The 16,092-nt window shown below is 44.3% G+C and overlaps 1 protein-coding gene across 2 annotated transcripts in view; it reads left to right on the plus strand.

Moving 5' to 3' along the window:
* Window positions 1-12,887: 12,887 nt before the first annotated feature.
* TMEFF1 (transmembrane protein with EGF like and two follistatin like domains 1) overlaps window positions 12,888-16,092 on the plus strand; it is an 81,051-nt gene continuing 77,846 nt past the window's right edge. For both annotated transcript variants that reach the window (XM_043566994.1, XM_043566995.1), the window contains exon 1: window positions 12,888-13,083. In XM_043566994.1, coding sequence (XP_043422929.1) covers window positions 12,888-13,083 — 196 coding nt within the window. The remainder of the gene's footprint in view (window positions 13,084-16,092) is intronic.

Below are 16,092 nucleotides of genomic sequence, written 5' to 3' on the forward strand. Positions count from 1 at the left end.
CAAAATGCAATTGGGTACTCTTTCCTTTAGCTATTTCAAACTGGCCAATGCTATAGATTATAGAATAGTTTTATTTTACAAATTTCCCTGTTCTAAGGCAATAATATGTACATTTTTATATATGCTTTGAAATTCTTATCAGTTGATTTCAGTAGATGACATCTGTTGTAAAATCAGCGCTGTCTGAAATCTACTTAGAATGAAAGGAAGGGAGTTAGCATTTATTGAACATCTTCTGTGGGTTCTAGGCATGTATGTGTATCATTTAATTCTTTTTTAAAATCTCGTTTAATGCTTAAAATACTCTGCAGGAGTAGGTAATATCACCTATATTTTAAAGTTAATGAAATGGAAGATTAGAGAGGTTAAGTGACTTGTTCAGTATCACATATCTGAACTGTATGCTTAAAAAATTGTTAAAATGGTAAATTTTATGTCACTATAAGAAAAAAAAAATCACATACCTGGTAAATAGCTTAACTAGATTTAGATACCAACTCAGTTTGCTTTGATTGTCCGTTTACAGCATGTGAGAAGATAAGCAACTTTGGTTATGTTTATCGAATATCTTCCACCACTGAGGAGCCAGAAACAAAGAGAAGCCGAAAGAAGAGCTAAATGAGGTTAAGGGTGTCAGCAACAGCAAAGCTAGTAGCTCAATTCTGTCTGACAACAAGCGGAGAATCAGGACCAAGACGAAGAAGAGAGGTCACCGATCAGTTTTGGCGTGTAGATTAGTGTTTCTCAAACATTAGGGTGCATGGGAGTCACCTGAGCATCTTGTTGAAATTGCAGATTCTGGTCCAGTAAATCTGGGGTGGAGCCAGATTTTGCATTCCTAACAAGCTCCCAAGGTGCTGGTGATGTTGCTGATCCATGAACCAAACATTGAGTCCAAGGATTTTAGATCACGGTAACCTCCACGGCAGTGAAGTGTGGTTTTCAGATCCCTCTCACCAGAGAAAGTGAGGGTGCTTTCACAAAGCAAATTCTGGGCCCAACCCAGACCTACTGAATCAGAATCCCTGAAGGCCGGACTGGAAATCCACACTTTTTTTTTTTTTAATAATTTTTTTTAATGTTTATTTATTTTTGAGAGAGAGACAGAGCGCAAGCAGGGGAGGGGCAGAGAGAGGGAGACCCAGAATCCCAAATAGGCTCCAGGCTCTAAACTGTCAGCAAAGAGCCTGACATGGGGCTCAAACTCACAAACTGTGAGATCATAACCCGAGCTGAAGTCGGCCGCTCAACTGAGCCACCCAGATGCCCCTATACTTTTTTTTTTTAAGTTTATTCACTTATTTGAGAAGGGGGGCCTCAGAGAGAGGGAGAGACAAAATCCCAAGCAGGCTCCACGCTGTTAGCCCAGAGCCCAGCTCAGGGCTCAAACCCATGAACCATAAGGTGAGATCATGGCCCGAGCCCAGATCAAGAGTTGGACACTTACCTGACTGAGCCACTCAGGTGCCCCTGTAGATCTACACTTTTAACAAGCTTTCCAGTTGCTTGTTAGGTATAATACAGTTCTGGAACCACTGCTAATAGGACATCAGCATGGCATGATAATAAAAATCACTTCACTTGCATACTCCTTTCCAGTTGATAAAGCCTTTTCACATTCTGTTTCTCCTGTACCTACAGCAAGATGATGAAGGCAATACCATTAGCCCCACTTTGCTGACAGAGAATCTAATATCTCCTGTGGTTAAGTGCTGGACTCAAAGGTCTTCTGACTCCTAGGAAAGTGTTCTTTTTATTATTTTGTGGCTCTCTCTCCCACTTTACCATATCTTCACTTATACTCCTACACAAATTAGAAGTTCTTTTATGTCTAAAAAGCTTTGCAGAGCAATTTTCTTGCTATGATGCTTTTAAAGATTTCAATCTAATTTAATTTAGCACATTAAGAAGCACAGTTTATGCTTATAAGCATAAAGCTACCCAAGGTCATGGCAAAAAAAAATGTTTGATGAAGAAATAGACTGCATTGAGTATTTTAAAATATTTTTTTTTTTACCCTCCACCTAGATTTACCAATTGTTAATGGCTTTTCTCTCTCTCAAGCACTTGAAAGCTGCAGATATTATGACACTTTGCCCCTAAATTCTTCAGCATGCATGCACTAAGAACATGTTCCTACATTACCATGATCCCATTATCACACCTAAGAAAACTAATATTAACTCAATAATATCATCTATGTGTAATCTACATTCAAATTTCTCAAGTTGCCTTAAGAATGTCTTTTATTGCTATTGATTTTCTCAGATTCAATCAAGGCTTATTGCATTTGGTTGGTTTTGTCTTTTTAGTCTATTTTAATGTAGAACAAACCTCTCTTCTCTCCTTTTTTGTTTTTTATGACATTACATTTAAAGTCCAGGCCTTGTCAATGTGCCCCACATGCTGGATTTATTTGATTTCTTCCTCATGATTAGATTTGATTCAGGTTAAACCTCTTTGGCAAGACTAGCATGTATATTATGTTATATTCTCATTACATAATGTGGGGAGTTACATTGGTGAGGTTAAATTTGATCACCTGGTGAAGGTACTATCTGCTAATTCTCTCCATTATAAAGTTGTGTTTTTCACTCATAGGTAATAAGTTATCTGTGGGGTGATACTTTAAGACTCTGAATATTCTGTCCCCAACAAACTTCCACCCAATGGTTTTAGCATCCATCAATGATCATCACTCTGATGTTATTTCATGGGGATTACAAAATCATTATTAAATTAGTCTTGACTATTTGCCAGCATTCATATGGAAAGAAGGTATGCCAGATCTGAGAAAAATCTGAATTTAGTTCAGAAAGCAAAGGGTCCCCTTTGCCCCTTCTTAAGAAGCTGTCTTCCTTAAGGGCGCCTGGGTGGCTCAGTCAGTTAAGTGTCTGACCTTGGCTTAGGTCATGATCTCGTGGTTCATGAGTTCAAGCCCTACATCGGGCTCTGTGCTGACAGCTTGGAGCCTGGAGCCCGCTTCAGATTCAGTGTCTCTGCCTCTGTCTCTCTCTCTGCGTCTCCCCTGCTTGTGCTCTGTCCCTCAAAAATGAATAAACGTTAAAAAAAAGAAAAAGAAGCTATCTCCCTTAGAACTCCTCTGCTGGAGGTGAGTAGGAAGAGGGGTAGGTTTTTCCTCTCCCCCCCACCCATGTTAATAAGTGCACACCTGAGATAAAAGGCTCCTGACTTCCTTTTCCTAAGCACTCCTGCTTCTGGGTGCCTTTCTCGTCTGTGCCTCTGGTGCTGTGGATCTCTCCTGAGCTGTGCTGGGAAAATCACGTTTTCTTTCCCCTTAACATCAATGACCACTCTTCTCAAATCTGACCCCATGTTTCTCTGTAGTAGAGCAGTAATCTGGCTAAGAGAGAGGGCTAGGTACCTGATTTGAAGTGGTGTCTAGTACATACATTGCATGTTTTAGGTCAGTTTTTTTAAAAAAAAAGGAACTTTGCATAAAAGATAGGGAGAATGAGATTGTCCACATCAATGATGGTTGATGAAGACTGGGGTAGAAAGGCTAAGGAGGGAGTTTATGGGATTACAGTGGGGCCAAAGCTGCCTTCACCTGCCTTTTGATCCAGCCACTTCCCCCACCCACCATGCCCACTCCACCCCTATTTCCCTTTCTTGTCAGAGAACATCAAAGCCAGGATCCAGGAATTTCTTCGATATCTCAATACCATATGTGTAATACCCACATGAGTCAGCCTCCATTCTATCTTCCCTCTTGTTACAAAGAAAGTGTCTTCTCTCAAGTCAATCCCTCCATCTGTGCTTTGAATTCCACCCCTTCCTGTCTTCTCAAGTATCTTGAAATTATCCTTATCCCACTACTGGTTATCCTTTATCCTGTTTGTATACTCAACTCCCCCCACCCCACTGGATCTTTATCATCATTATTTAAATACTGTACAGTCTCATCTCTTAAAAAGTCCCTCTTCTACCTACAGTCACCTTCTCTTCACAGCCAAGCTGTTTAAACGGTCTTCTCCATTTTCCACTTATTACTCATGTCTCAACATGCTCTAATCTGGATTCTGCCCCTACCACTTTATTGATGGCTTTTGCTAAAATCACCGATGACTTCAAGTGGATATAGCCATTGGACACTATTCAGGACTCGTCTGCTTGATCTTTCAGCAACATTTGACTAGTTGACCATGTCCTGCTTCTTGAAATACCTTTTGGTCACTATGACATTGTTCTTTCCTCATTTTCCTCCTAATTTTCTGGCAATTCTTTCCTAGTCCCCTCCATTGGAGTTCCTTCCTCCGGGCTTCAGCCTAGGCCCTCTTCTCATTTTGTAGAATCTCCTACACTTTCAAGTCATCACATCCACTTCCGTGACTTCAATTAATTGATCCTTTGATGACTCCCACACTCTATGCCCAGTGTAAATCTCTTAAGAACACCAGACTTATAAATCCAACTGCTACTGATGGCTTGATACAGATACCTCACTGGCCCCTCAGACTCAGTGTGCCTACAACTGAACTCATCATCCTCTCTCCAAACCTGCTTCATCTCTGAAAATGGCTATTTTAGTGAATGCCACTGAAGGTAGGGCTAACCCTGGCTTGACACTTTCTCTCCATCAGCCCCTATATATCTAGTTAGTCACCAGATTCTGTTGATTCCCCCCTCCCTTAATCTAATTCATTTACTTGTCCACATCTTCTCTAGTCCAAGCTACCATCATCACTTACCACTGCAATAGCTCTCCCATGGTTTTCTTGGGTACACTGTGCCTTTCCAATCCACTCTGTACACTGCAGCCCAAGTGATTTTTTTCAACAGCATCACTGAGATATAATTAACATACTTTACAGTTCATGCCTTTAACCAAGTAATCTTTTAAAAACACAAATCTGAGCAGGCTATTTCCTGTTTATAATCTTAGGATGGAGTTTGAATCCTTATCCTGGTTTAAAAGGCTCTGTGTGATCTGGCCTGTGCTTCCTGAAGTCTCCAACTTCATTCTTTTTTTTTTTTTTTTTTTCATCTTCATTCTTTATGTCATTCACCTCCTCACTTTCTAAAACTTCGGCCACAGCTGTCTTCTCTGTTTCTAACCTTGCCATATTCTTTCGTTTTTTTAATGTCAAACTTTCTTCATGGAATACTGTTCTCTTTCTACCTCCTTCTAACTCTTCATCAGTCTTCCAGCCTTAGCTTAAATGTCACTCCTCTGGAGAAGTTTTCCTTGATACTCTTAGCCCCTGGTAGGTAAGGGGTCTCTGTCTGATGCTTTCATACATACTTTGCAAAACCCTTCACAATTGTAATGGATTGTTTAAACTCTGACTCCCTATTGGACTCTAGGACAGGGACTGTGTCTATCTTGTTCACTTGTGCATCTTCAGTGCCTAACACTGGCACATAACAAACACTGTTGGATGGATGTCGGATGAATGGCACTACTGTCACCACTCTCCATACCCTACCCTGACCCCTGCTCCCACTGTTGTTGAAACCACCACTACCAGAGCTGCCCTGAGTCTTATTATGATTGTTCTGTGTTGAGAGAAACAGCTCCAGCATGCAGTCTTTGTTTCACCTTTATAACTTCCTTAATTAAGAACCCAGACTAAGTGCCGAGTCTAACGGTATTGACCCTGATGTTGAGTCCTAAGGCCATCAGACTGTAGGAAATAATTTTCAACTTAGAACCAAAGGAGGAGAATTAAAAAACGGCTGACTCAATTTAAGCTCACATGTACATGTACCGATGATTTGCTATATATGGTGATGTGTGCATGGATACACACATGTAAATGTGCATGTACAAACACAGAGCCCAGCTGTTACACTTAGATTTGCATACATACACCCTCTCAGAGAGGCAACCTGATATATACTCATTCCCCACATATGTACACAGAGAATAAAATGGCATATGCTTGGCACTTTTGCATATGTACAGAGGCAAGCTGATATACTCATTACATATGTACACACACAGGCAAATGACATATGTTCCATACATATGTATACATACAGAGGCAAGCTGACATACTTAAATACACACAGTGGCAAAATGTAGTTATTTAACTCCACTGGGCTCACTTTAATTCCTCCACGTAGTTAGCTCCTTGCTTTCTCTCTTTTTCATGATTCTTAGCTCAGTGGATGCCATTCTCAAGTTCCCAGACTCTTGGCTGTAACCTCGTGTCCTTCCCTTTGACCCACCTGGCTATTTGTCACCACTTTCCTCCTCCTTGTTTGGCTGCCTCCGCCAGTCAGGAGGCTGCCCTCCTGCAGGTCTCTCCGGCAACCAGCCAGCTCATATGAACTGTTTTGACTGCTGACTTTATCTCTTTTGAGTTTTTTTTTTAGACCATAGGCTTTCGAGTCAGACAGACCTTGATTTCAGCATCAGTCCTGCTGACCGCTCACTGTGTAACCTCAGGCAAATGATTTAACCTCTCCAAATCTCAGTTTTCTCATATACAGAACGAGGATAATAATACCACCTTCCCCATTAGGTTTTTGGAAACATTATATTAGATAATACACATGAAGCTCTTAGCCTAGTATATAAATGCAGTTAACGGCTACTGCCACTAATAAGAACTATCACTTATTATGTGCTTACTTTGCCACGACTACTCCTAGCCAATTATTTATTGAGTACTTACAATGTACTAAGCATGAACCTAAGCATTTTGCCCATACAAACCCATTTTCTTCTTAAAACAACACTGTGAGGCAGATAGAAGTTTGATTTCCACGTTACAGATTATGCAACTGAGGCATAAAGAAGTTCAATAACTTGCCCACGGTCATAGAGGTAGCAAGTGGCAGAGTTAAGATGCAAAACTAGATGGTTTGGTTCCAGAGCTTACACTCTTAATTACGATGCTATACCTCTTACTACCATTTATGTGTGATTGTCAGAGAAGCTATTTCTTTGGTACAATCCTTTATGAGTTAAACCCTGGGAGAAATTTTTGAATTGCAGCTGAAAATTTCCATTTGCTGGAAGATGAGGAAAAATCTTAATTCTGTATTCAGGGCAATACTGCACAACTGAACGACAAGAAGACCTGCAGGAGAAACCCAGAGATGCCGCCTCCGTCTCCCTACCCACTCATAGAGACTGTTTGGGTGAGAAGCCTTTCAAATTGACAGAATTATAGTAGTGAAGCCTGTTCTCCAGGCGGAGTGAGGCTACTTCTCTGGATTCCCATAGCACTTTTTTGTTCAGATATCTGTAACCCTTGCCTCCTTGGCTTCTGCCCATCTATGTAATTGAGGACCATTAAGGGGATGTGGGTAACAATCATAGTGCTTTCAACTGGAGTTGTAATTACAAGCAGTGTAATCACATTACTGTAATCCCTGCATGATCACAAGAAGCCCCAACTAAAGTCTCCTGACATGCTGGCAGGGGGCTCAGGACTGTTTGTGCACACTCCTTGGTGGCTGCAGTCTCAGTGGTGACAATCTTTGCTCCATTTTGTATTAGATGATGATGCTTCTCCACCAGCTCGCTCACCTTAGTGATGTGGCGGGGCTCTGGAAGCAGAGTCAGGTGACTCAAACTTCCTAGTTTTGTAGTTTGAGTAGTCACTTACCCTCATAAACCTCAATTTCCTCATTTATAAAATGGAAATAATACCTACCAACAGGTGGGTGGGAAGATTAGTGACAACAAATACAAAGTGGCTGGCAGTACCTGGGATGTAGTAGGTCTTCCGTGAATTATAGTTGCTATTGTTATGGCCTGATCCAACAATTATTCTCTCCCACTGGTATTATTGTTATGAGGTCTCCTCACTAGACTAGAAATTTTATAAGAAGCAGGGACTTTGTTTTGTTCACTGCTGTTTCTTGGCATCTAGAACAGTGCCTACATCATAGTAGATACTCAGTAAATATTTGTTGAATCAATGAATGAGGTTTAAAACAAGCTGACCTTGCTGTCTTTACTACACTGGCTGACATTCAGACCCTTTTTACTCACAGGCATTTGCTCATGATGTTCCCTCTGCCTGGAACACTCCCTCTTCACTTGGTTAACTTTATTCACCCTTTTTGTAAACCTCTGAACTTCCCCTTCATAGCATTTATCAACATTGTTGCAATTTCACTTAAAAAATGTTTTTTTATTTATCTTGAGAGACAGAAAGAGAGAGAGCGAGCAGGGCAGGGGCAGAGAGAGAGAGAGAGAGAGAGAGAATCCCAAGCCAGTTCCATCGGCTCTGTCAGCACAGAGCTTGATGCCAGGCTTGATCTCACCAAGAGCGAGATCACAACCTGAGCTGAAATTGAAAGTCGGATGCTTAACTGATTGAGTCACCCAGGTGCTCCGCAATTTCACTTTTATTTGCATAATTGTTTAATATTTGACTGTAAACTTCATTAAGACAGGGACCAGGTCTGTTGTGCTCACCATTGTATTTTCAGGAATGAGAAGTAGGTCTTCAGTACAGGCTTAATGAATGAATGAATGATTTCACTCTTTACTTTAAAAAAAAATTTTTTTTAAATGTTTTATTTATTTTTGAGACAGAGAGAGACAGAGCATGAGCAGGGGAGGGCAGAGAGAGAAGGAAACACAGAATCTGAAGCAGGCTCTAGGCTCTGAGCTGTCAGCACAGAGCCCGACGTGGGGCTCGAACTCACAAACCACTCACAAACCGCAAGATCATGACCTGAGCCGAAGTCGGATGCTTAACCGACTGAGCCACCCAGGCACCCCTACTTTTTTTTTTTAAAGGGTTGCTTTCTCTAGGAAGGGGAGTCCAATTTCTCAAGAGGGCTAGAGGTCAGCCCCAGGCTTGTGTCAGTGCTGTACCATAAATCATTTCAGTGTTTCTGGACTGAGCTCAAGTGCTGGGACTCTCTCCTACTAGGGCCAATTTGTCAGTCCAAAATTGTCTCATTACCATTTATCAGGCCTTCATTATGCAGCTAGACCCTGCAGCGGGAGGTCCAGAAAAGCCCGAATTTTGGCCAGGCTGGGAGTGTGGAGTAGGATTTGCCATTTACTCCTACCCCCGCCCTCATGCTCCATTTCAATCTAGTGTTTATCACACTGAGTTGTAATTGCTAATTTTCAGATGTCCTCCCCTCCTCCTCCTGAGACAGTGAGGCAGAATTATCTCTCACCCCTCAAGGCTACTGTGGTGCCTAGCACACAGCAGATGCTCACAAAGAATTCTTGAAGGAATGCGATGTTTTCCATGAGTGAAGCCTTATTGAGGACAAAGCCAACTCATAAGAGAGGGCACTACTTTTTGCCTTTTTTTTTTTTTATTTGAGCCCATAAATCCTTTTTAAAGTTAATTTGGGTTGGTTTTCCTGTTACTGGGAGCTGAAAACATTCTGACAGAGCATAAATAATGACATTCAAGTACAGGATTTCTGATAGATTATTTTTCAAAAATATTCACCCCGTATTCACTCCCTCTCACTCACCTCCACAGAGTAGAGTTCCTTACTTGTTGTCTTTGGGTTCAGCTAGGAGACTCGACTGAGCCAGTGGAATTTTAATAGACAAGTGTAAGCAGGAGTGTGAAAAAAGCTTGCACAGTTGGGCTTCCCCTGCTGCACCACTGCCAACTCCATAAGAGTTCCTCCGGGTAGCTGCTTGCTGCTCCTTCAGCTGGGACCCCCAAAAGAATAATATTGGAGAAGATCAGAGTCAAGTTCAGCTAGATCTGCAGCTTGAAGCAGAGCCATTCAGCCAAGCCCAGTCTAGATTAATCAACCCCCAGATTTATGAGAAATGAATGTTTATTGTGGCACACTGCTAAGGTTTTATGGTTGTTTGTTTTGGAGCCGTGACTGATCAAGGTTAGATCAGGGGTTTCCAAACTGGCAGTGCATGTGAGGTTCTAGAGAACTTTAATATAAATAAGGGATACTTGAATAACCCCCCCTACCCCCTGACTCCAAGCATGTCTGGAGTGGTGTTCAGAAATCTACTTTCTTCTAAAACTCTCTGGGTGGTTTTCATGTAGTGAGTCCCATACTCTTTTGCTACCTGACATTTTGGGGTCACCAATACTAAAGCACGTGATGGTTGTATTAGATGACCACTAAGATATTTTTTTCCTGAGGTTGGATAATTAAGGTCAGAGAAATCCTATTTCTGAAGTATAGTCCTTTTCAATTTGACAACTTTTGAGAAATCTATGCTGAATTTTTCCTACCTAATTTGGAGGAAGGTGCAGATGTAAATTAATTTGTGATTTATGGCCACAGTGTTTTTGCTTTTTATTTAAGGGTTGTCTCCTCTTAGTTTTTATGCCTGAGCTGTGGTTAGCAGTCAAATGAAAATTAAAGGCAGAATACAGGGGGTGAAAGAGCCAAGACAGAGGGCAAAAAAGAAGCATAGAAGAGGTCAAGATTAGCAGAGAAGCTATTGAGGGAATGGTCTGAGAAGGAGCCTTTAGCTAGCTGTGGCTTAGCAGTCAGGAACCTGGGATCATACCTGAACTGGAAGCCAGAAGCTGAATTTTCATTGTAACAATTGCTATGCCACTGCTAACAGTTCAGAGGTTTGAGGCAAGTCTTAACAAAATGTTAACAATATGAATTTATATAAAAAGTCTGTTGAAAATACAATTTGAAAGAAAAGAGAGTTTTAAATTATAACAAAAATTTTCATTGAAAAAAAATTCAGACAAAACAGAAAAATATAAAAGACAAGGGCCACTCATAAGCCCAATAGTCACAGTTAATATATAGCTGTATATTCTTCTTGACTTCTTTCCTATGGATATGTGCACACACACGTATATTTTAGAAATACAGGATTTTATTATACTCATCAGTAGCCTGCTGTTTTCCATGTCAGTAAACTATGATGTCAGTTAATCATCATAGTTAAAACTGCAAAATACTCCTGTGTACAAAGAGGCAGGATACTTTGTTTTCCAGATGGACATTTAGATTATATTTACTATTATAAAAAAGCTCTGATGAACATCCATATGCACATTTTTGGGTGCTTGTACAATTATTTCTTTAAAAAAATGTTTATTTTGAGAGAGAGAACATGTGTGTGCGAGTGGGGGAGGGGCAGAGGGAGAGGAGAGAGAGAATTCCAAGCAGGGTTCATGCTGTCAGTGCAGGGCCCACTCGGGCTTGATGTCATGAACCATGAGATCATGACCTGAGTGGAAATCAAGAGTGGGGTGCTTAACCTACTGAGCCACCCAGGTGCCCCATGTACAATTATTTCTTTTGGATAAATTCCAATTTCCCAGAATTCCTAGGTTTAAAGGGTACACATATTTTAAAGGTTTTTGATATATATAGTCTAATTGTCCTCCCCAAATGTATAAATTAATAGTGCTAGGTTTTGTCAATTCTTTTAACTATTGTTAATCATCTTCAGGAAAAAAATCTTGTGGTTTTAATCTGCCTTTCATTACTAGTGGGTTTAAATATCTTTTCATATATTTACTGTATTTTATGTGAATAAGACAAATCAGCTCCTCTTCTCATTTTTCTGTTGTGTCAACTGTTTCTTCTTGATTTATGTTCTTTCTATTAAGTACATTGTCTCCTATTCACATTGAAAACATTTCCCCTGATGTGTTTTTGCTTGTGGTGGCTTGTCCCACACGCTAAAAATTTTGAGTCATATTTATCAGTTTTTCAGTGAGACTAAGAAATTTCTTCTTAGGGGAGAAGCAGCATAGTCTATGAAAAAAGTCAGAGACCTTCGAACAATTCACTCCATAATCTTACTACCTGAGGCTAAATCTCATCTATCATGATGTGATAGGGAGAGCACTGGATTGGGAGTCAGATCACCTTACCTCTCTGGGTCCCAACTTCCTCATCTGTGGAATGGGGATGAGAATGAAAACTCCCTTGTAGGGCTGTAAAAAAGAATTGGAGGGAATGCTCTGCTCGTAAAGGGCTTCGTCCAGGTCTTGCATATGGCAAATCTGCTCTCCACGTTGGCTATTATGAGTGGGAGAGGGCAAAACAGATTTTTAAATTCAGTTGGTGTCTGTGGGAAAGGGTGGGGGTGAGGAGCCTAGAAATTTAGCCCATCTCTAGGAACTGCAGAATTGGGGGTCGGAACTTGGGTTCCAATTCGCGTCCTGGCCATTTCTTGGTTTGTGACCTTGGACAAGTCACCTTCACCTCCCTGTGGCTCAGTTGCTTCACCTAGAAAATAGATGTATAATAGACCACCTGCCCTTCTTTCCCAGCCTGGCTGCTGAGCGAAGGAAATGCTTCAAAACCACTTGCAAAGGGCGGCAAAAATGTCTGTCAGGGTAATGCCTGCGGAGCATCCCCGCGCCCGCCAGCTCCCCGCGGCCGGGCGGAGGAGCGCCTACGACCCCCGCCCTCGGCGCTCCCGCCCCGCCGCAGGAACAATAGCTCCCCCGGAGGCGGCGCCGGCCGCGGGCGGGGGCGGAGCTGCCGACGCGAGCGCTGGGGGTGTGCGCGGGGCGGGGTCGCAGCCACCCCTCCCGCCCGCGGCTCTGTCACGCGCCCCTCACCGGGCGGGCCGGGGTCTTTGTGACGCGGTGGCGACGGCCGCGGACACAAAGGGAAGGCGAGCGGCGAGTGAGGGGCTGGGTCTGCCCCCGCCCCGCGACCCCCGCCCGCCGCGCGCGCGCCCGTTCACGCCCCCAGCCTCGGTCTCCCCAACGCGGGCTCGCACCCTCGCGCGCACCCTCGCGCGCCCGCGACCCTCGCACGCGCCCGGACCCTCTGACTCCGTCCCGAGCGCGGCGGGCCGGGGCCTGGCGGGCGCTGCGGGTGGGACCGGGATGCTGAGGGGCTGCTCCCAGGCGCAGCGGCGCGGCTGCTAGGAGGCGCCGAGGCAGCGGCGGGGCTCCCGGTGCGCGGCTGGATGCCCCGGGCCTGCGGCTCCCTGCGCTTCCCGCCGTCCAGGGGCGCCAGTCATGGGCGCCGCGGCCGCTGAGGCGCCGCTCCGGCTGCCTGCCGCGCCCCCGCTCGCCTTCTGCTGCTACACGTCGGTGCTTCTGCTCTTCGCCTTCTCTCTGCCCGGGAGCCGCGCGTCCAACCAGCCCCCGGGTGGCGGCAGCGGCGGCGGCGGGGACTGTCCCGGCGGCAAAGGCAAGAGCATCAACTGCTCAGGTAGGAGCGGCCGGAGCCCGCCTCTGCGGCCCCTCCCTCCCTCGCCGCCGCTGCTGCCCTCCCCGTCCCGGCGGCCGCGCTGGGAAAGGCCCGGGCCCGGGCTTCCCGGAGAGTGTGGCCGGAGGGTGAGCGAGGGCGGAGGGCAGGGCGCGAGCGTGAGGCGCGGGCTCGGGGCCCGGCGTTGGGCATGGGGAGTGGCCGTGAGTGCGACCATGTGTGTCGAGTGTCTGGGAGAGAGCGGCCCGGCCCGGCGTGCTCTGAGGTGGTGGGGACGGGACCCGGCGAGGCGGGGGAAGCCGGCCGGGGTTCCTGGTGTGACTGTAGGTGTGCACGCGGGAGCGCGTGTCTGTGTTGTGAAGGCACAGGGGAGGCAACGAGCGTGTGTGTGTGTGTGTGTGTCTGTGTGTGTGTGTGTGTGTGAGAGAGAGAGAGAGAGAGAGAGAGGGACAGAGACAGACAGAGACGGTGAAGGACTGGGGTGCCGAGCCTGAGGGCCAGGGGAGTGACCATGTGCTTTGGAGGTTCTTAGGACACTGGGGAGTGGTCGTGTGGGTAAAGGTAACGGGTGTCCCAGAAGACGTGGTTTGTAGAAGTGACTGTGTGTGTGTGTGTGTGTGTGTGTGTGTGTATGTGTGTGCGCGCGCGCGTGTGCGCGCGCGCGCGTATGTCCTTTGGGTTTAGAGGTGGGCTCTGGGGGCTAGGAGTGACGGCGGGTCTGTGGATGTGAGCAGGGAAAAGTCCTGGGGCCCAGGAAGTGACCCTATGTTTTTATGCGTCTTGCGTGGGGCTCAGGGGTATACCCTGGGGTATGCATTGAGGAGAAAGGATGGGAGTCCCGGATTGAACCCCGTTAGTATCCTTCCAGAGGGAGGGAGCTAGGGAGTCATCCTGTGCAGGGTTTGGGTATTGAAAGAGGTAATTAGATCTCAGGAAGTGCTTCTGTGTGACCCTGGGTTTTTAAGGTGGTGTGGAAAGAGGGAACCGGCTCGGAGAGTATGGTCCTGTGCGAGTGTTTGTGTTCTGCTGGAGGGCCTGGAGATTGGCAGCTACGGGAGCAAGGGAGTGACCTCTCCCCTTCTCCAAGGCAGCCTGTCCCGACCCTCCTCCCCCCCCCCCCCCCCCCAGCTCTTGGAAACAAAGAGCTTGCTGGGGCTCTAATGGATAAGAATGGGGAGGAGGTATCTGAGCAGTAAAGTTCCTTCCTCCTTTCAAAAGGGGTCCCAGAGGAGCCCTGGGGCAAGGAGAAGCTTCCAGGTCTCATTTAGGAGTGGGTGGGTCTTCCTGGAGCTGGCCTGGCAGATGGTAGTGGTCCTCAGCCATGCCTTTCTAACTTACCCTTTTATCAATTCTCAATTCTCCACTTGTCTTCTTTAAACCACGGGGGCGGAAGAGGAGGCGTGGTGGGGGTGGGGAAGGGGGAGGAGGGGAAAGGAGGAAGGACTTCAGGCCACCTGGGATCTACTGGTCTGTCTGCCTGACAACCTTTGTACCTTTGGGCAATGGAAGGGGCATTGTTTGGGGGGGGGGGGGGAGTGAGGAGGGAGTAAGAGGGCCTCAGCACAGATGCTGCCCTCCATGAAGAAAACCTTTGGCTTGCTGTTTAGATTTCAGGGTCTAAAATCTTTCAGTAATTTTCATAATGGTGTGTTTTATGTTGGGGATGGGATTTTGAGCACAGTAAACAATGGCATGTCCATTAAAAGCCTTTCCATCGTGTAATAACTTTAACTTTATTCTTCTAATGTTAAGTGGGATATGGGATAATGTTTAATAAATAATCACGCATTCATGGTTAAGAATAAAAACCATTTGTATATTAGAGTGCCTTTTTGTAGTAAATATTTGTTATCAAACTTGTAAGTGATCACACCATGTCAAAATATTTCACTGGCTAATGTGCAGTGATTATTTGTTCTTGCTAAGCTAATTTGTCCTTAGCAAAATAGTGTGTTGACGGATGTTTTTGTGTATGTATGTTTTCTAACTCTTTAGTGCAAAGTATAACTTTTAAGAAAGGAAGCAGAGGGCTGAAAACCCACATGGTGTAGGAAAAGGAGACAGATTTGGAGATCCTGACCCTTGCTAAGCAGCTGTGCTATTTGGAGCCAAGTTACTTAATTTTTAAAAATTTCCTCTTCTATTAAAAGACGGACTTGGATTTAATACCTAGCCTTCTTTCAAGGATTTATTGATATGTCAATAAATTAGGCTTATCAAATGAAATGTTTTCTAATGCTAAGATGCATTTGAATGACTCTGGGTCTAAAGCTAGAGTTTTAACTAAGTGATATTTGTAGATTCTTGTTATAACTATTTCTAGGATGAAAATCTGGGAGTGATTCATATGGAAAAAGATAATTTTTTTTAAGGAGTATAGAAATCCAGTGTGGTTTTCTGCATCTATTAATGAATGAATGCATCTTGAGATTTTACATAGTTTTTTTTCCTAGTTGCTTTTGTTACCCAGGTATTTCCCCACATAAACCGAAGTTTAGTCCTTCATAGATTTGAGTTTCAAAATCTAAATGCTGGTCTTGACTCCCTGTTAATTTTCATTTTGAATTTTGGATCATTTCAGCCTACTCTGACCTTTTGGAGCCTGATTCTGTCAGGTTGTTTGTCTTTTGGGTCACTCAGCATCGTGGCCCTTGCACGTCTGAAGACCAGGTCTGTGCTTTATTAAATTAATAGAAGATGTCTAGATCATGGGAAAAGATACCACTCTGCGATTTTTTACTCGAGACTTCCTTTCAAATGGGTTGATGTTGATACATTAATCAACCAGATGTTCAATCGGCTATGCACGCTTCTGGTAGGGTTGAACAGATTTTTGAACTTCTGCTGTTCAACATTTTCTCATTTTGTTCACTAGCCTATTATTTAAAGATTCTGTCAGATCATCTTGTTAGAATCAGTTATGTATATGTATCATCCTCTGTTTTTCCCATTTTAGTGATCCTATCAAAAAGCAAATGTTGTATAGCCTGCCTTAATAAAGAGCCCATAGTG

The sequence above is a fragment of the Prionailurus bengalensis genome, chromosome D4 (genome assembly GCF_016509475.1).
Source record: "Prionailurus bengalensis isolate Pbe53 chromosome D4, Fcat_Pben_1.1_paternal_pri, whole genome shotgun sequence".
In the NCBI taxonomy this organism is placed as follows: domain Eukaryota; kingdom Metazoa; phylum Chordata; class Mammalia; order Carnivora; family Felidae; genus Prionailurus; species Prionailurus bengalensis.